Source organism: Camelus bactrianus, chromosome 19, assembly GCF_048773025.1.
Source record: "Camelus bactrianus isolate YW-2024 breed Bactrian camel chromosome 19, ASM4877302v1, whole genome shotgun sequence".
NCBI classification, from domain to species: Eukaryota; Metazoa; Chordata; class Mammalia; order Artiodactyla; family Camelidae; genus Camelus; species Camelus bactrianus.
In genome coordinates this window covers 7700671-7721721 of record NC_133557.1, presented here as the reverse complement: position 1 = coordinate 7721721, position 21051 = coordinate 7700671, and the positions used below count along the sequence as shown (strand labels likewise).

Here is a 21051-nt window from a genome sequence, read left to right as displayed (position 1 = left end):
CAGGAAAACAGCACCAAACATGGCCGGTGACTGATTCTCCTGCAGACATCAGTGTCTAGAGCTCTTGGCTTATGGCTTTTCTGGCTCAAGGCAACTGCGGGCCGGAGGGCATCACCTGTCAGTGCCTGTCAGGACATCCCTTTCCTGGCAACCTGGGAAGGGTTACTCTGTATACAAGGGAGAATTCTGTACACAGGAAAGACTGGGAGGAAGGAAGTGGAAGCAAGTGGGCAGGCTTCTATAAATAGATCAGCAGCTCACAGATTTAAGGAGGAACCATCAATCCATCAATGCTGGTGGGTCAAATAAATAAAGCAATCCCAAGGGTGCAAATAAAACCAGGCAAACTAACAAAAGAGCCATGGACTGAAGCAGGAATAGTAAAACAGTTTGAACACTGAGAAAGAAAGCAGTCACACTTTCAGATGGAAAGCAGAGGCTCCACTTTACGGCTCCTCAGAAACTAGAGCCATCAGGTCTCTTTCTAACAAGATGACAGTAGGGAATGGGCTGGAGAGGTGCCTAGAGGTGAGAGAGGAGCAAGGAGGGGCAGGGATCACTGAGACAGGAGGCAATGAAAACACAGTACACAGTGCAACAGACCATAATCTACAAAAACATAAGCCTGGTGAATATGGATCTCAGCTGACTGCACAGCTAGGTGGCCTCATAAAATAAAGCTCCATGATGGTGGCCTTTTTAAGCCACTCTGAGCTCCACACCTGGAGCTCCACAGACTCAACGTGTTCTAGGGAACACAGGATGGAGCAGCCTCTTCATGCTGACTGAGAGATAGGAAAGGGCCCCCTCTCATCCTACTGGGAGCCCTGCCCTCAATCACTTGCAGACCATCTGCTCAACAGTGAGAATTTGAAGTCCCTAAGGGCTTCCTGTGTGGAATGTACTCTACACTAATGTGTAACATCCTGCAAAGAATTAGGATCCAGTAAAAGAAATGATGCAACAGCTACAAAACCTAATTAAGCGTTCTTAGGACTGATGTTATTACTGTCAGGTAAAAGAAGAAAGCACAAGAGAATTGGATGAACATGAAAATTGTTTTTAAAGTTTCTTTTAAAAATAAATCCTTCATGTTAGTTTCTTTTCCCCTCGTATAATTAGAGATCGAAATGCAGAAGCATAGATCGGGTAATCTCAGCTTTCAACCTCAGCACTACTGACAGTTTAGACCAGATCACTCTTTGTTGTGGGGAGCTGTCCTGTGTATTCACTGTAGGATGTTTAGTAGCATACCTGGCTTTTACTCACTCTACCCAGTTGTGACAATAAAAAATGTCTTCAGACATTGGCAAATGTCCCCTGGGGGATAAAATTCCACAGAATGATTATTTCAGCATCAGCTGTTTCCTTTCATGCGTGCCCCAGCTGCTTCACAAGAGCTGTCTCTTGTCCATTTTGATTTGTCTATTCCTGTGTCTTCTGACCCATCTGGCAGGCAAGTTATGATGCTAAGTATGTGATACCAGAGATAGCTCCTGGGCATCACCCCACAGCAGCATCAACACACAGTGAGTGTCTCAGAGCAAAGGAAAGGGGAATGTAAGCAGAAAGCCTGCATTGTAGTCACAGGCATCGTCATGAATTACAGTCACACAGAAAACAATTCCCAAAGACGGAGCAGGACAAAGAGCCTTTGTTCCTAAGCTGAAGATCCACATGAAGTCTTCCTTACCAAGAGTAGCCTGCAGGCGCATCCTTGACTCACAGCTTTAAGTGCTTTCATAGGACAATGGCACATAATATGAACCTCCCAGCACACAGACGCAGTGGGCAACTGACAGGAAAACTAGTACCCTGACAAGAAGATATAAACCCAACACTGATGTTTACTTTTTTCCCTCTAAATCTGATTTATCCAAGTGGGGAGAGTATAGTTCATAGTGGTAGGGCACATGCTTAGTGTGCACAAGGTCCTGGGTCCAATCCCCAGTCCCTTCTCTATAAATAAATAAATAAATCTAAGTACTCCCCTCCCCACAAAAAAACAAACAAACAGCTAAAGCTGATTTATTCATTAAACTTACTCTGAAAACTATCTGTCACTAGTCTCTTATCCCGTAGGTGACCAACAGAGCTTAATATAAGAGCAAAGAAGAAACGTTTTTCATTAATACAAAAGCAAACATTTACCGGGGCTTCAGGCTATTTTAAATTTGATCATATTTTTCCATAAAAAGACCATGAAATAAGAATCCAAAGGAATAAATCACCTACTCCGCTGTGACACAGAGTTTACCAGTATATACTTACCATCTAGAACTTCTTCAGAAAACCCTGTTTTCTCAAAATCACTGGTATTCTGATTGTACAAATCAAACAGAAGGTAATTCGCCAGCTCTCTGCAGCCTTCATTGTACCTGCTATCGATTCCTGCAAGGCAAAGAAGGCTCTGATCAGCTGTACTGTACCACGGGGCGCAAACGAGCCCCAAGAGCTTGCCCCTGCTCAGCAACATTCTGATGGTTAAAGGCAGCAGCTCAGACCACTTTGGTGCCACAAACCAAACTAGGCAACTCTGTGAAAGAAGCAGGCCTCAGCATCAAGTATCCTTACTTGAATTCAAGATCTATATAGTGGAGACAGTCAAAAGGGACAGATTACTGAAGCTGTTAATTTAATCAAAAGTGGTTCTTGAGGACAGAAGGAACCAGAAAATATAGTCCTGCCACGGCTGGTTAAAGATTTTGCAATATTTCCCATTGGAATAGGAACAGGCATCAGAAAAGCACTTACTTCTCAGAGATCTTTCTCAGAGACCTTTATGAGATCAAATAAAGAAGGTAAAGTGGTTTGAAAAGAACTCAAATAAGTGAAAAGAGGAAAAGTGAATAAAACCACACACATCCACCATTTCACAAATATTTATCAGGCCCAAGGCTAGCACTGCACTGGGTGCTGGGACTTGTAGTAAACAGGCCTACAAATGGTCCTCATGAAGCTTACAGTCTAGTGGGGCTGGGTCAGAGACAAAAAGGAAACTAAACAATACTGCCTTCACAACTGCCTTTCTATGCCCCAGGCACATATATTACCTGGTTCCTGGCTAAGTGAAGACCCAGAGCTTTGGCTCTGAACAAGAGGGACACGTCTTAAGGGCAGGAGGCAGCTGTCTGTGTGAGGCTAAGAGGAAGGGGTTGGGGTAGAAGGAGCTCCAGGAATGGAAATATGGCTGAAGCCTGGGAAACAGGACTGCCAATGGTTATTCAGACCAGTGAAGAGTGAAAAGTAATGGTCACTCAGATCAGAGGGGCCTAGGGACTATCTGTGGTAGGGGACTTCAAATATGGGATGTCTACTTTCTCAGTTAAGATCAAAGCAGCACAGCCTTCTAACCCATCCAACACTTCAGTGAATGGAGGGATGAAAAAGAATCAAAAGCAGGGATGACCTGGCCTACACAAGGCCTGGAGTTGAAAGGTCTATGGAGTTAAAAATAACCAGTGAACTGGGCTAGACTAGCCTCACCGTGTCCTCTTCTAAGGGTTCCAGACATATAAACTGTCACAAAAACTGCTAACATTAAAAAGACTTACCATGTAAAAGTAAAGGTAAAAGATACTATATGTAAGCACTGTGCTCTAGTTGACCAAGTTGTTTCTCACAGGGGTATTATGGGTTAGCGAATATGATACTAATATACACATATACTGGAATCGAACAAGTAAGTGGATGGTGGATGGCAGGTGCCAAGTTTCTCACTGGTGGAATGGGAGTCTATAGATATGCAAGAAGAGGAGGCTAGAATAATCCATGTGGTAATGGGTTAGAGCTGGAAACACATCAAATTCATGGCTAGCTTAATATAGATACAAATGGTTGTGTAACATTAATAGATGTGTGTATAGTCACCAGTTAATGTTCACGCATTATTTCCTTACTTTGTCAGCTGAGAGGGCCAAAAGCAATGACATCTCAATAGCAGAGAGTATACCCAGCACACAGATCTTGGTTTTTGATACCATTCTTCAAAAAAAAAGAACCAAAAAAAACCCAAAAACAGGGCTCCTAGAAAAATGGCTGATTCTAGGACTGGAGTAGGAAATATACAAAAATAAGAATGAGGTACCTTACAGTGTCAGAAAGTACAGAAGTCCTAAACAAACTAAAGCTTTTATGGGGCTACGTCAAAGGGAGGGACACAGGAGCCAGATGAAAGCTCTCCAAATGGCCAAAGCTGGAACAATTTGAAATGGTAGTGAATTTTAACCCAAAGTATAAAATAAATATATATGAGTCCTTAGTGATCCAAAATAAATGAACAAGAAACTGGTTCACTTCTGGGAATAAAATCAGACTTAAACAACTTTTATGACTCAATACTACAAATGTAAGTGAAAATGAGATAAAGAAGGAGATCAATCTGATATTAAGAAAAACCTCCAAGATATACCGTCAAGTAAAACTTTTAAGTTAACAACAGTATATATAAAATGTTCCCTTTTGTGTTTTAAAAAAATACAGTTGGCAATGTTATATCTAGGGAGTGAGACTGGGTGTCTGGGATGGTTAGAAAGCTTCATTCATTATTATTTGTGGATTGTCTTAATTTTTAAATTATATCATATGTTTTCATAATAAAAAAAAAGTTAAAGAATAAAGAAATGCCCAATTCTGCCACCCTATGGCCCTGGGCAAGTCTGTTTTATCTCCCAGAGTCTCAGTTTCCTCCTCTGTAAAAAAAAAAAGACAACACTGCTCCCTTGTAAGGTCACTGTGAGGAGAAGTGAGATAACATGTCCCAAATGCCTGCTCTGTGGTAGGGGTTTCCTATCTCACTGAGATCTCACTGAAATCTCACTGAGGTCATCTGACCTCATTAAACAGCAACAGATTTCAGGGGAATAAGAACTAGGAGAAGGAGACTAACTTGGAGCTTATCTCACAGTGATACTGTTATTATCTTCCCATGAACAGAAGCCAAGTTCCCCCATCCTTGAGTCCCACCTTGTTAAAAGCACTGACCTAGGATGCATAGGATCCCATCAGGCTGAGACTTGCTGCTCTGGGTCAGGATGCTTTGAACCTGGCGGAGTCGACTGCAGCTGCAATAAAAACAGAAATCAGCTTCCTGAGTACCAGCACATGAAGGCATGAGGAAGAGAATGACTGCTAGGGATGGAAACTGGTCCTTGCCTGGTTTTGGTATCAGAATCATAAAAAGGAATTGAAAAGCATTCTTTTTTCTCTTCTATTTTTGGAAGAGATTATGCAAAACTGATCTGAAGACAAAATCTGAACTCCTGATTACAAACTCGATGGTCAGTGGCTCTCTGCCTCAACAAAGGATGGAGCCAAAGGCCCTCTCACGATCAATGCTGACAGGACTGGGGCTCAGCAGCTCACCAGAAGGACCTCCAATGACTTCTCATTTTTGAAGTATGTAAGAAGAGTTCCCATACTGATTTACCCTAACTGTGGTCCTCACTGGTCTGTCAAAAGCAAAACAAAGACCAAACAGATAAAAACCAAAAACTGGTCTAAAGACCTAAAGGGAGCTATGACTCATCATCACAACTGGCCCCATAGAGAGTGTCAACAGATGGTACTTGCTTCCATTTCTATGCAGATCTCGAATTCCCTTGGTCTTGGGATATGCCCTTCCTCTCAAATAAAGCAAAAGGAGAGGCACTCCTAGACACTAATATCACTTCTAAGGACCCCATGCTCTCCATATCAATCTCTTTTCCTTCTGAGCAGTCCCAGAAAGAAGTGCTCACTTTCCTGCTTGAGACTGATCCTTCCACTGGGTCTGTCCCCATCACCTCCAGGTCCAGGATCTGTCTCTACTATTCATTCCCTAACACTCCTATAGTTAATCTTTTCCCTCTACAATCAATATATTCCCAGCCCTAAGATCCTTCACAAACCAACTACAGTAACTGTTCCATTCATAATAATCAGACTTCATCCTCACCCTCCCTGTTCTGATAAAGTGCCCTTACCCAAGCAACAGTACTTCCAGCCAAACAACACCATCTCCCTTTCTTGGGTTCCTTCCCTGCCCCAGATCCTTACTGATGTTCCAACACCCCAAGTCCAAGACTTAATAGTCAATTACCACTGTCTCCCCTGAAGATGTCCACAATCTTCCACCCATACCAAAATCAGACAAAGACAGTTCCAAAAAACCCCCCAAAACCTAGAGATCAATATTAATCATGAATATAGATATAACAACCCTCAATAAAATATTAGCAAATAGAATTCAACAACATATAAAAAGAATTATACACTACGACCAAGAGGCATGCAAGGCTGGTTCATTATTGGTAAACCAATCAATATAATCCATCATTTAATAGGCTAAAGAAAAAAAATTACACAACCACATAATTGATGCAGAAAAATCATCTGACAAAATCCAATACCTATTCTCAATAAAAACACTCAGAAAACTAGAAATCAATTGAGTTTCCTCAACTTGGTAAAGAATATCTACAAAAAAATATCTGAAGCAAAGTCTGGGATATACTTAATGGTGAAAGACTAAATGAGGAACAAGAAAAAGATGTTTGCTCTCATCACTCCTATTCAACATAATACTAGACATTCTAGCCAATGCAATAAGGTAAAAAAGAAAACAAAAGGCATAAAGATAGAAAAGGAAAATAAAACTATCCCTATTTGCAGATGACATAATGACCTATGTAGGGGCTCTCATAGAATCTACAAAAAAAAAATCCTATAATTAATAAGTGAATTCCATGAAACTGCAAAAGCAACATATAGAAGCCAATTGTATAAAAGCAATTAACACACAGAAACCCAATTAAAAATATATCATTTAAATATAAATCTAATAAAACATGCATAGGACTTACATGCTAAAAACTACAAAACACTGATAAAGGAAATCAAATAAGATCTAAGTAAATGGAGAGACATATCATATTTATAGACTGGAAGACAACATAATGTCAATTCTCCGCAAATTGACGTATAAGTTTAACACAATTCCTACCAAAATCCCAGCAAGATTTTTTGTACATATAGACGAGATTACTCTAAAATTTATATGGAACGGCAAAGGAACTAGAATAGCTAAAAAAGTTTTCAAAGAATAAACTGGGAGGAATCATTCCATCTGACGTCAAGACTTACTATATAGCTAAAGTAATCAAGACTGAATGATACTGGCTGAGCGACAGACACATAGATCAATGGAATGGAATAGAATAGCTAGAAACAGGCTCACACAAATATAACCAATTAATTTGACAAAGGTTGGAAAGCAATAGTCTTTTCAATGGAGGAAGAATCTTTTCAATAAATGGTGTTGGAGCAAATGGATTCCACAGACAAAAACATGAACCTCAACCTAAACCTTACACAAAAATTAACTCAAAATAGATAACAGATTTAAAAATTTAAATGTAAAACTATAAAATCTTTAGAAGAAAATAGAAAATACTCAGGACTTAGGGTCTGATGAAGTTCTTAAACTTGATACCAAGAGTATGATCCATTGAAAATTTGATAAAAATTTGATTAACATCAACATTTTAAACTTTTGCTTTGTGAAAGACCTTGTTGAGAGAATGAAAAGATAAGCTACAGATTGGGAGAATATATTTGCAAATCCCTTATCTGACAAAGTAAAATACATTAAAAACTCTCAAAACTAAACAGTAAAAAAAAGAAAAATCCAATTAGTAAGTAGGCAAAGGGCATGAAGAAACATTTTTTTCAAAGTAGATATAGAGATGGCAGATAAGCACATGAAAACTAGTTCAACATCATTATCCATTAGGGAAATGTAAATTAAAACCACAATGAGATATTACTATACATCTATTAGAAAAACTAAAATAACAGTGATGATACCAAAATGCTGGTGAGGATTCAGAAAAACTGAATCATTCATATATTTCTGAAATAAATTAAACAAGACACCAATAATGGAAATATATTCACAATCATGCCCTGGAAGACTTAATACTGGTAAGCTGTTAGTATTACACAAAGCAATCTACAGATTCAATGCAATTTCTATCCAATAATTTTTTTTAAGAAATAGAAAAATCCATTCTAAAATTCTTATGAAATCTCAAGGGACCCAAAATAAATAAAATATTGAAAAAGAAGGATCAAGCTGGAGGACATACTTCCTGATTTCAAAAGGTGTTACAAAGCTATAGTCATCATAACAGTTTGGTATTGGCATAAAGATACACATATAGACCAATGCAATAGAATAAACTCTTTTTGTGACTGGCTTATTTCACTTACTATAATGTTCTTCTGGTCAAATGATTTTTGACAAGGGTACCAAGATTATTTACTGAGAAAGGAGAGTTTTTTTCAACAAATGGTTTTGGGAAAACTGTATAGCCACATGTAAAAAAAAAAATTGGACTCTTACTTTACACCTACACAAAATTTAACTCAAAACAGAATAATGACTCACATAAACCTAAAATGTAAACCTAAAACTATAAAAATTTTTAGAAGGAAACAATAGGGAAAATCTTCATGACATTGGATTTGGTATGACACCAAAAGCACAGACAACAAATGAAAAAATACATAAGTTAGATGTCATCAAAATTAAAAATTTATGTTCATAAAAGTATACAACAGAGTGAAAAGACAACCCACAGACTGGAAGGAAACATCTGCAAGTTACATATCTGATAAGAGGCTAATATCCAGGATATATAAAGAACTCCTACAACTCAACAACAACAAAAAACTCAAAATGGACAAAGGACTTGAAAGGACTTTGAATCTTCCAAAGAAGATACACAAATGGCCAATAAGCACACAAAAAGATGCTCAATATCACTAATCATCAGGGAAATGCAAATCCAAACCATAAAGAGATATTACTGCCATACAAATTTAAATAGTTAACATCAAAAAAGCAGAAAATATAAAGTGTTAGCAAGGATGAAGAGAAACTGGAACCTTTACACACCATTAGTGGGAATGTACAATAGCGCAGTTGCTGTGGAAAACAGCATGGTGGCTCCTTAAAAAATTAAATATTAAATTACCATATGATTCAGTAATTCCACTTTCTGGGTATGCAGTCCTAACAAATGAAAACAAGGATTCAAAGAGATATTTGTACACCCATGTTTACAGCAGCATTACTTGAAATAGTTAAAAGGTAGAAGCAACCCAAGTGTCTACGGACACAGACAGGCTTGATATATACATACAATAGAATACCGTTCAATCTTAAAAAGGACAGAAATTCTGACACATGCTAAAAAAAAAAACAGATGAAGCTTAAAGACAATACAGTAAGTGAAACAGGTCAGTCACAAAAGGACAAATATTGTACGATTCCATTTTTATGAGGTACCTACAATAGTCAAATTTACAAAGACAGAACACAGACTGGTGGTTACCGGGGGCCGGGGGAAGGAGTGGGGAGTTACAGTTTAATTGGTACCAGAATTTCAGTTTTACAAGATGAAGAGTTCTGTGGATGAGTAGTGGTGATCGTAGCACAACAATGTAAATATGCTTAAGGCCACTAAACTGTACACTTAAAAATGGTTAAGATGGTAAATTTTATGTGTACTTTATCACAATTAAAAAAAAATTTAGGGGGAGGGTATATAGTTCAGCAGAAGAGTGTGTGCTTAGCATGCACAAGGTCCTGGGTTTAATCCCCAGTACCTCCTTTAAAACTAAATAAAATATAATAAAATTATTACCCCCAAAAAGTAAATAATTTTTTTAAAAATTCAGTTAAAAGAAGCCAATGCCATGTAAAACTAAAAGAACGAGAGGGAGAACTTTTCTTATGTAAAAGAAGTTGAAGAATAAGAAAACAGTGCAAAGTATGAACCTTAATTTTATTTAAACAAACCAAAAAAAAAAAAAAAAAAAAACCTGGGAAACATCTATGAGACAGTTGAGAAAATTTGAATATGCCCTGGATAATAGATGGTAATATGGAATTACTGTTAATTTTCTTAGGTGAGATAATGTTATGGTGGTTACATAGTAGAATGTCCTTTTTCTTAGCAGATGCATGAGGAAGTACTTAGGGGTGAAGTGTCATGATGTCTGCAACTTGAAAAAGATTTAACAGGAAAGAATAAAGAGAAAAAAAAATAAAGACAATGCACATACGGCAAAAAGTTAAAAATTGCTGAATCTAAGTGGTGAGTGTAACGTATTCATCGTACTAGTCTTTTCTGCATTGTTTGGACATTTTCATAATAAAAATCTGAGGGACATGTGGAGTAACTTAGGGTTTTAGAAGTGGCAGAATAGAAACTGGAAGATGATCAAGATTAAAGTAAGAAAAAACTTCTTTCCCTGGGAAATGGTTACCTGTCCCTCCCCACTTCCTCATGTTTAATGTAAGATTCATCTTGCAATCATTCTCTATGCTAGAAATAATTCATCAAGCTGGCCCTTTGGTCCATTTTCCAACCCACGTGGACAGAAGGCTGGCTGACTGCCAAGGTTACCAAGGGCTCTCTGGTTTTCAAACTTACAGCCAGCCAGTGACAAAAGCATTAATAGGTCATGTGACCAGGAAACAAACAGCTCCCCAACTACTGCTATGGAAAGCTAAGATAATACTGAAGACAGAAGCAAAAAGACTTTCTTTTCTACAAGTATCTTGGCCAAATAAAGTGGAAACATATAAAATGGAGAAAGACCTTCCTCTTCCCAGAGTAAAACATTATCACCGTATCTCTTTTCTTGTCAAATGGGTAAAACTAAATTCAGTTCTCTTTTCCTTCAAACATTTTCTTGCTTACTGAATTTAATTTTTAACCAGAACACAGTCTATTATTTGCCAGTGAACCATTAAACTTGTCACTTACTGAAATATTTACCTATTTAAAAATACCTGGTAAGTATAAAGAAAACCACAATCACTCATATTCCCAGCACCCAAAATTAACCACTATTAACATTCTGGCATGTTTGCTTTTATCTACATTACTGTCTTTTTGAATTACATAAAATACTAATATATTACTTTTTGATTAAAAAATGGAATATTATATATACCCAGAGGTCACTATTATGGGTATGTAGTATATCCATCCAGTCTTTTTCTCTTTTTTTTCAATAGAAACTTTCAAACATAAAACAAGCCCAGCAATAGCTCTGCCCCCTTGCTGCCAGGCCTACCTGAGCACCGCTGGCACATCCTGGGCAGATGGTCTGTGGTCATCCACAAATTTACAGAGTTCCTCCTTCAGAGTACCTACTGACTCAGCAGACTCAACAGTGCAGTTTATGTTCAATATGCTATTATACACTGTACTATGCTTCTCACTTTCCTTGGATTCAGGCTCAGAATCTAGACATGATAGATGACAAGAAGGAAACAAGACCCAGACAGGAGCAGTTTGCCCAAGATCACAAGGCTGAGTAAAGATTAACAGCACCAGAACCAGAGTGACCAGATACCCTGACTCTGAACTTTTTCTTTCTGATATACTTCACTGATTTCCTGACAATAATGTCAGCCACAGATACAGTATTTTTGAATTCTAAACAATCAAATCTGTTTTCCCCAGCTTCCATTTATACATAATAGTTAATGCACTGCTCACTGCTTATATATTACTGTATACATAGCCAAGTATATTTTCCTCCATAATTTATGCTAACTCTTTGATTTTCAAAATTAAACAATTAAACCATGAATATATTCTCCTTATACTCTATATGCTTTGTGTTTTGACTGTTTTACAAAGTGAATCCTCATAACAGTCTGGTTCACTTTATCTTATAAAACTGCTGTGAACAATTCGGTGTGAATTCTCAGTAACATTTAGTCTGGGTGAGTTTTTGTGGGGGAGAGTTGTTTTCACATAAAATTATATAATGAGATACGTAACTGCTCTGCTACATGCTTTTTTCACTTAACACTGTACCTTAAGATCTTTCTAAGTTAGTATATAGAACACCACATCATTTTTAAAACTGCTGTACTATATTCTTTTGTTTTGATTTAACCAGACACTATGATTCAACATTCAGGATTTGTATCATTTTTGCTAATAGCAAATAATACTTCAGTGAGCAACCTTATATATCCATCTTCGCATAAGGACTAAGGTTCCCTCAAGGTAGCAACTAGCACTGTCAGGTTAAGAGGTATCTACATTTAAAATTTTGATAGATCTTGCCAAATTGTTTTCTTAAAACATTCACCTACAATATACCAGAGTACCTGTTTCTCCGTAACTTCTAAACTATGTGTTAACACTCTTCAACTAATGTTAATCTAATGGTTAGAATTTTCATTGTTATACAGTTACCCCTCGGTATCCATAGAGGACTGGTTCCAGGACCCCTCCTTGGATATTGAAATTCACAGATGCTCGGGTCCCACATGTAAAATGATGTGGTATTTGTACACAATCTATGTACATCCTCCAGTATACTTTAAATCATCTCTAGATTACTTATAATACCTAATACAATATAAAGGCTATATAAATAGTTGTAAATAAAATGTAAATGCTATGTCAATAGTTGCTTATGTGTGGCAAATTCAAATTTTACTTTTTGGAACTTCCTCTAAATTAAAACATTTTTTAAAATTTGGTTGGTTAGATCCATGGATGTGGAATCTGTGGATATAAAGGCCTGACTGTATTACTGCTTTATTCAGGATTTTTGCATCTTAGTTCTCCTTTGTACTCTCCTAGTCAAATACCAGGATTATGCCAGCATCAGAGAACACGTGGGAAAGCTTTCTGAGGTATATACTTCACTCAGCATGCTTTTCATTTTTATCTCCCCCTAGTAACATACATTGTGCCCTTTCTTGGCCACAGTATCCAATTGTGACTTACCCAGGAGCAAGCCAGGCCAACTGAAGTCCTTTCCAGGGATTTCCCGTTTCAAAGGTAGCAGAGAAAAGGCCTCTAGGGTCAGGGTGCAGGAAGAATGTGGATTTGGGGTTATATGGATAGAGACTCTTCTTACAGCAGAGTCTTGGTTCTAGTTTTGAGGCCCTTGTTCCTGCAGCTCTTCCTACAAGACTATTCCTTCCAACCAAGTAAGCCAATATATTCATTCCCTTTTTTACTTTAATCTTTTGAGTTGGGTTTCTGTCACTTGCAACAGAAAGCATTCTTCTTATTACAAAATCAATCCTAGGAAATGTTTAGGGTTGAAGCATATCAGTGTCTACAACTTAACTCTGAAAGGCATTAAAATATAGGAGGGATTGATGGATGGATAGCAGGATAACTATATAATAAGGCAAACAGAGCAAATATACTAAGCCCAGAATCTAGGTATGAATTTACATGAATGTCCACTGAATAATTCTTTCAACTTTTCTGTACTTATAAACAGTCTCTTAATAAAGTATTGGAGGAAAAATCAACAGTAGAAGTAATACAAGCCATATCTACATTAATTCAGACTTTAGGTACTAACTGAAAGGAGCTACTGTAGGACTACTAAGGGTTTAAGAAACCTGTCCCTGCACTAAAGTGGTAATTATTTATCCCCTTTGTAAAACAGACATAAAAGAAAGGCAAGAAGGCAGGACGCGTCTCAAGTCAATAAACATCATTTCCCACTGACGTCCTTCCTGGAGCAACAAATTGCAATGGAAAAAGCAAAGTCAGCATTAAAGCTGCCATGGCCAATACATGGTTAAACAGTGACCATAGAATGACTCAAACTGAAGGGACACACACACACACACACACACACACACACACACGACTTAGAAACGTGTGTTGGCATGGTTTTGCCTATTCGATGACTTGAATATCCTCCCCAGTATGTTCATGTAGCTCACCAGAGCCGTTAGCAGTCCTAAGCAATGTAACTTTCATTCCACACAGTTACCTCCCTGTGATAGAGACAACTGCTTAATCTATATACATTCTTCCCTTCTTTTTTTTTTTTTTACTGATAGTACCCCAATTTTATTTGGAGCAGCAATAGGCCCAGCCCTTTCGCTTCTAGAGCTGACCAATGAGACATACGAGAGCCATCAGGTGGAAGCTTCTGGAGAAGTTCTCTGAAGGAACTGACTCAACTATCCCTTCTTCCTTGACAGATGTGATACATAGAGTTCCTCCAGCCATTCTGTGACCATGAAGCTATAGCTAAAATGGAATCCACTTGCTAAGGATAGCAAACTACAAACACAGAAGAGGCCTGGTTCCCTGGTGACTTCATACCAAGACTAACCTGGCCTTCTCTAGAAAGACACCTTTGCAAAAGAGAATAAACCTCAAAGTTAAAAGTCACTATTGTTAAGCGCTTTTACCGGTTGCCATTGTTCCTAAATGATAGGTGACCTTATCTAAAACAGTTAAAACTTGTACCCAATTGCAATTCATGTCTACACATATTTCATATATTGGGGTATATAAGACTCTCTACAAACTAAATCTGAGAACTTCGGAAAGCTACCCACCACAAATGGAAAATGTTATCTCGAAATCTGTTCATTATTTTCCAGTGTAACAATATCTTATTTTCCATTTTCTTCCTTTTCTCCAGCTTTCTCTCAGCATTTCTACACACAATCTGCTCCTTGTAATGTCAGTTTCACAAGTCTTCATTCAGAAAGCAACCACAATTACTTTCCCTCACTCCTTTGACTATTAAATGCATGCCAAATCGAAGTGCAATATGGAATCCTGGACTGGATCTTGGAATAGAAAAGACAATGGAAAAACTGGGGAAATCCAAATAAAGTCTGGAGTAATAGACTCCCAGTTAACAAAAATTTACTAAGTAAACTAATGTACAGTACCAATATTAATTTCTTAGTTTTGAAAAATGCACCATGGTTGTATGCAACATGTTAACATTAGAGGAAGCTTGGTGAAGGATATATAGGGACACTCTGTATCATACTTGCAACTCATCTATAAATCTAAAATTATTTCAAAATAAGAAGCTGAAAATGAAAGCATGCCTAATGAGTTAACTTTTCCTCAGACTAGGGTTCAAAATCACAGATAACACATTTAAATACTCAAGTTGTAATCTCTACTTTTTCCTTTCTTTTTAATTTCAGGGCAAAAAAACAATATTTAAGCTGTGCAACTCTTGGAAGGAATCTGCATCTCATTCACTCCCCCTCTCCAAAAGTTAGAATATCGTAGAAGAGCCCAAGAGCTAGGAAACACTGTTATGATATCGTGCACTCTTAATGAGAGGATACTCACTACATAAGAGTCCTCAGAACACAGTCAACCCAGACACATGTGAAAAGGCAGACAGAGGCATCCCCTCCTTTTCGAAAGTTTGCTTTTACAAAAGACCTACCTGTTTTAACTAACTGAAATCAGAAGAGGATTTCTGCTTTAATGAAAAAAAGGTGAAAAGCAAAAATAGCTAGCATTTGTTCTGCAGTAGAGCAACAAGAGTGGCACTGCCAAGCTCCTTCCCTGGGAACTACCCTCAGCATCTCAGCAACAAGCCTCCGTAACTTTGAATCATGTCTGTGAACATCTGTGTCTATGTCTTCTCCTGTTTTATTTTGTGCCTCCATTAGCAAGATGTGTTCTAAAGTAATTGTTTCTTTGCTTTATGCCATTTCAGCTTACAAAAGGTTTCCTAGGAATGTTCTACTTTCGGATAATGGGGGGAACCCGTACTTATAGACTTCTTTCCTAAGGCCAGAAGTAAGGCCATAAAAACTAACCAAGCAAACCCTTTTTACTTCTATAGACACCAAACCAAGACTCCCTGGCCAGCATCCAAACAAGTACACTGGAAGCGAAATTTTCAGACATACAAGACATTTCATTTTCAGACATACAAGGTCATAGTTTTGCTCCGCATTTTGAGTTTTTGTTTGTTTGTTTGTTTTTATTAAAGGAGGGATCATTATTGCTTCTGTAGATCTGTAAACCCAAAAGGGAACCATAGATATTGGCACCTGGACAGTAAACATCACCAGAAGAGATAACCTGTCTCTGAGAGGCTTTACTTGAGTGCTCTCTGTAGAACATCATTGTCATGAATCACCTTCCCATCATCTAGCTCACAACTGTGATTCTTCATTCTCTGAACACCCATGAAGTTTAACATAGCCCACAGCTTCAGCTGTAATTATTCTCTATTCATTCAATAAATAATTAGTGCAAGTAGTGTTTCATAACAGCCAACAATAGCAGCTCATATTTAGTAAGTGCTGACTACGTGCTGACTATGACACTGAGAGTTCCTTTACTCGTATCTTCCAGAGATGTCCTCTATCCTACCTCAGCTACTCCCTTCCCCAATGCCAACACATCTGAAAGAAAGGCATTCAACCATGCTAACTAGGTCTCACCTTAAATTTATGACAATAAACACCAAATGGGCTCATGGTGCTGGCTGGCAATCCTAAAATATTTCCTTATTCAAGTCATTTTTCCTCATTCTCCTGGATGAATTTTACACCTTCTTTCTCCTCAAACTTTCAACACCTCCCCTACTCTTCATTTTTAGCTGAAAACCTTATTTAACAGAGAATACAGAAGTAACCAGAACTTTCACTTTGTCCCACCACCAAGCTACCAATGCACCGCATCTGGGTCCATACAATGAGCCACAGATGAACTGTCCATGTACATATCTAGCCTGAGACCAACATATCCATTTATATTCTAGATCCCATTCCCTCTCACCTACTCAATGACTTCACCCCTTCTCTCTTTAATCATCAGTTTGTCTCTCTGTATTCCACCACTCCCATCAACTTGCAAACATGCTCTAATATCTGCCCACCTAAAAACAAAAAAACTCTAACATTTCATGCCCTTCTAGCCACAGCCCTACTACTCTGCTCTCCCCTATAATCCTTGAAACATCACTATGACTATCTATACTCACTGACTTCAATTCCTCTCCCCCTATTTTCTCTTGAATCCACTGAACCAAAACTATTCTTGTCAAGGTCACCAATGACCTCCACATTACCAAAATCGAATAGTCTATTCTTGCCATTTGTCAACTGACTATCCATGACTGTCCTTGATCCTTTCCCTATTTCATAGTAGGAAACCACTTCCTCTCAGAATTTGGAAGACATTGCTACACTGTCTTTCTACATGGGATGTACCAAGGCTTGGATGCTGGTGCTCTTCTCCATCTATATTTACTCCCTGGATCTCTATCTAGTCTCATAGCTTTAATTTTTATTTTTTTGGTGGGGGAGGTAATTATTTAATTAGCTTTTTAATGGCGGTACTGGAGACTGAACGCAGGACCTCGTGCATGCTACACATGCTCTCTATCACTTGAGCTACACCCTCCGCCTCTTTTTGTTTGTTTTTATTTTTTTATTTTTTAGTTTCATAGCTTTAAATAAAAATTTGGGAGTCATCAGCACATGAGTGGTATCTCCAGTTCGAATCTCTCTCCTGAACTTCAAACTAATACATCCAACTGCTAATCCAGTATCTCCACTTGAATATTAAGAAACTCAAAATGAACAAGGCCAAAACAGAATCCTGTTTTCTCCACAAACTTGCTCTTCTTCCCATGTTCTCAATATCAATAAATGGCAACTCCATTCTTCCAACTGCTGAGCCCTAAATCGACTGCAGCTTCTTATATTATTGTCCTTTAGCCCTCTTCCTCAGTACTTATTTCTCACCATTCTGTATTATGATGTTTACTGTTTTTGTCTCTCTCCGTTCACAAAGGAGTTCTCGGGGGGCAGGGGCCTGCCTTGTTTGTCTGAATCTACAACACCTATCACAGTGTACGTTGGATTATTTGCATAAGGAGGCAATGAAATTTAAACTGTTGAACAAGTCCCGAGTAGGATCAGACTCCTCTGTAGAAAGAGACTTGAAGTAGGAAAGCATATTTCAGCTATTTCCACCGGTTTCTTAGTACAAATCAAGATATTTATTTGGTAATACCTCCAAAATCTCAGTGGCTTGAAACAAGGGTTTACTTCTTGCTCACTCTGACAAATCAAACACAGGTCACCTTGTTCTGGGTCCCAGACTGACAGACTAGCCACCAACAGTCACCATAACACAGGGAGAGAGAGTGGTAAATTACACACCTGAAGCTTTTACCATGAAGGTTTGCACATCATTTCTGTACACATTTCACTGACCAAAAGCAACTCACAAGGCCATTCTCAACTTTAAGGAGGAAAGCAAGTACAACTGTACCACATGCACAGGAGACAGAAACCAAAAATAACTGATGGACAGCACCGATGACTACCATATCATTAAAAAGAAGCTTCCAGTTCTAAGCAACTATATTTTAACTCCTGATCTTTTTGTGAAAATGAAGTCCATTGCTGAAAGAGAACCACACACTTGCAAAGTACTATCTATAGGTCTATAGGAATGTAACTTCACCAGTTAGGCCTGCCTCTTTCATCACTCAGGAGACACTGTAGCAAAGAAGCCAAATAGGGTGACAGGAACTTGTGGAGCCCAAATCTCTTAGACATATTCAACGCTAAAGTCAGGGGCTTGACTGAATGAGTTAAGAAAAGCATGTTCAGCTCAAAACAGGTGGGGAAAAGAGGGGAACTTTCACCAATTTTCTTTTACCAAAGGTATACAACAGCCAGGCCTTGGGGTTCCTTGCACTACCCCTTGTCTGAAGACTAACAAGGTTCACTCAAACCATGTGATGGAAGATTCAGAGTTTGAGTCTGATTAATAAAGTTAGCCAACATTAATCTTTTTAACATAAAAACACTACCTACAGAAAAAAAAAAAAAAGCTGCATACTGCCATCCTACTAGAAACAAGGAAGGCAGCAGTTATTTTAAAGATGGATTTTACTGGTAAGCTCTTTTTTTCCCCAAAAGTCTCAAAGACTCAAGATTCCTAAGCTCAAGATGATCTGGAATGAACTGCAAGTTTACACAGACTGTAGATTTAACGGGTGGGTGCCCCAAGTTCTAAAGTATCCTGTGCAGTTCTAGTCTATACAAAGTTCAAATACTCTCTAACAGTGAAACTGGCTGCCAGAAATGTTAGGACAGATTGGAGATGGCTACCATAAGCAGCTAACCCTTAACACTGTAAAGCCCACTGGAATTCCACTGAAGAGCAGAGCAGGAGTCCAAATACGTCACCACCAAGTCAGAAGCAAATAAGGACTCCCAAATGCAACCAAGGGTATCTAATCATCCTTTATTCAACAAACATTGTTAGTTGCTGGAGTGGGAGAAGGAATGTCAGAAAGGAAGAGAGGGACAGGATTCTAAGATTTAGTTCTTACGCTCCATAAAGGTGGTCGAGTTAAAACAAAACAAAACACAGATTTGCGGGCAAAAATTTAAAAATATAATGCCTTAAATATCATAACAAGGATATAGGAAAAGCCATTCTATCTAGTAAGTGGATTATCTTCTTTCAGGGGAACAATACCATATTTGCTTTGCTAAGTAGCTAGAATTGAGAAAAAGCAAACAAAACAAAAACCCTCCTCTGGTTAATGACAGTTTAGTAGGGCCAAAGCCCATTTCTCTCTCTTCCACACTCCCTCCCAACGGTCTCTGCCACAACCCCTCCATCATTCCAACCTCCACACTCCGCTGGCGGCCCCAAACAATACCCAGACTATCAAGGTCAGCCCCAAAGGCACAGGGAACAGACAGCAGAAACAAATCTTCCCATATCGAAACGGGGTGGGGACCCTCCTCAATATCACCCTCCCCATACGGGGCTCAGCCTTTTAGGCTCTGGGGCCTGAGGTCCGCTGCTTTCGGGAGTTCTGGCCCTTTCCCCTGTCCGTCCAGTTTTTATGTCCTGCGCCCCTAATGACCTCCATCTCTCCCCAATCTGAGCTCCCCATTGTGGAGCGAGGGCGCGTCGCGAAGTAGGGCTGGGTCAGGGGGAGTTGGGGAAATGCGCAATAGGGAAGATGCAGTCCGTGTGGGTGTTAGTAAGGGGCGGAAGGGGGGGGGTCTCTTTAGGAAAGCCGCAGTTAAGGGGAAAGGCTCTAAAGGAGACACACTGTAGGGGAGCATTATAGATAAGCCGTTCCTAGGAAACCCATTTGGGGTTCTATACAGGGGAGCTATTGCGAGGGGGCGTCTCCATTGATGGCCGTTTCTGGGGAAATATTCTATGGGGACGGCAAATGGGCTATCCATACAGAAGCCACGGTGAAGGTTCTCGATAGGGGAATCTTTCTGGGGGAAACGTTCTTCGGGGGTGGGGATGTCACCGTAGGGGATCTTCACAAGGGGAGCCGTTGCAGGGCTGTCGATAAAGGAGCCATTGTGGGAGCCTCTGCACCGGGCGCCGTTCCTCGAGAAACGTTCCTCAAAGAGCCGTTTAGGGAAAAACCGTCCGCAAGGAAGCCATATCGGGCCACGCCCTTCGGCGGGAGGCGTCTCCAGACTCCAACAACCCGCAAACCCCCGCAACCCCTGACCCGCCCGCCCGTCTGCGGCCTCGACCCGGCGTACCTGACGGAGGGCAACCCGCGGCCAGGGCTACTAAGGGACTGCAAGCGGGACAGCCCCAGCCGGTGCGGGGGGTACACGTCCATGGCGGCGGGCGGCGGCGGAGGACAGTGCTGCTGCTAGGGTCGCTCAGGCCCGCGGGGCGGCTCCAGGCCCTCTTCGGCCGGGCGGGGCGGCGGGGCGTGCCGGGTGGGCGGGGGGCCCGGCGCGCGGGGGCACGTCGGGGGCGGGGCGGAGCCGGACGCGCACAAGGAGCGCGAATGGGGGCGTCGGGAAGGGCTGGGATGAGGGGCAGGCGCACGGCCGCAGAGCCGCACGTCTTCTTTAAGCTTCGAGGCGGCCGGGTCGGAGGTTGGGAGCACCAGGCCCCAGAGTGAGGGCTACCGTGCCGCCGCTCCCCGCTGTCCTCCGGCCCAGCATCGTACAGTGGTACTCTCGGCGGCGCCCCCAGCCACGCACACGGGCGCGCCCGGGGGCGGAGCTTCGGTCCGCCCCGCCCCGCTCAGCCGGCTTCAGCCTCCTGCAAAGCCTTACACTATCTCGGCTGGGTTCCGTGCACCAACGGGACTTGAGCATTTTCCCGGGGCCCGCTTACCCCAGTCTCCCAGGACGCTTCCTTGAAGAAGGTCTTCTTGCCACTATTTCCTTACCCGCTACTAGTCAGTTGCACACCCTCC

The 21051-nt window shown here is 40.1% G+C and overlaps 1 protein-coding gene across 2 annotated transcripts in view; it reads right to left on the bottom strand.

The window, feature by feature from the left end:
• The window catches only part of DNAAF9 (dynein axonemal assembly factor 9), a 107948-nt gene extending 87125 nt beyond the window's left edge, over positions 1-20823 (bottom strand). For both annotated transcript variants that reach the window (XM_074346995.1, XM_074346996.1), the window contains exons 1-3: positions 20378-20823; positions 4984-5063; positions 2272-2391 (exon numbers count right to left, since the gene is read on the bottom strand). In XM_074346995.1, the coding sequence (XP_074203096.1) occupies positions 2272-2391; positions 4984-5063; positions 20378-20460 (283 nt within the window). In that variant the 5' untranslated portion in view covers positions 20461-20823. The remainder of the gene's footprint in view (positions 1-2271; positions 2392-4983; positions 5064-20377) is intronic.
• Between the last annotated feature and the right edge of the window lie 228 nt (positions 20824-21051).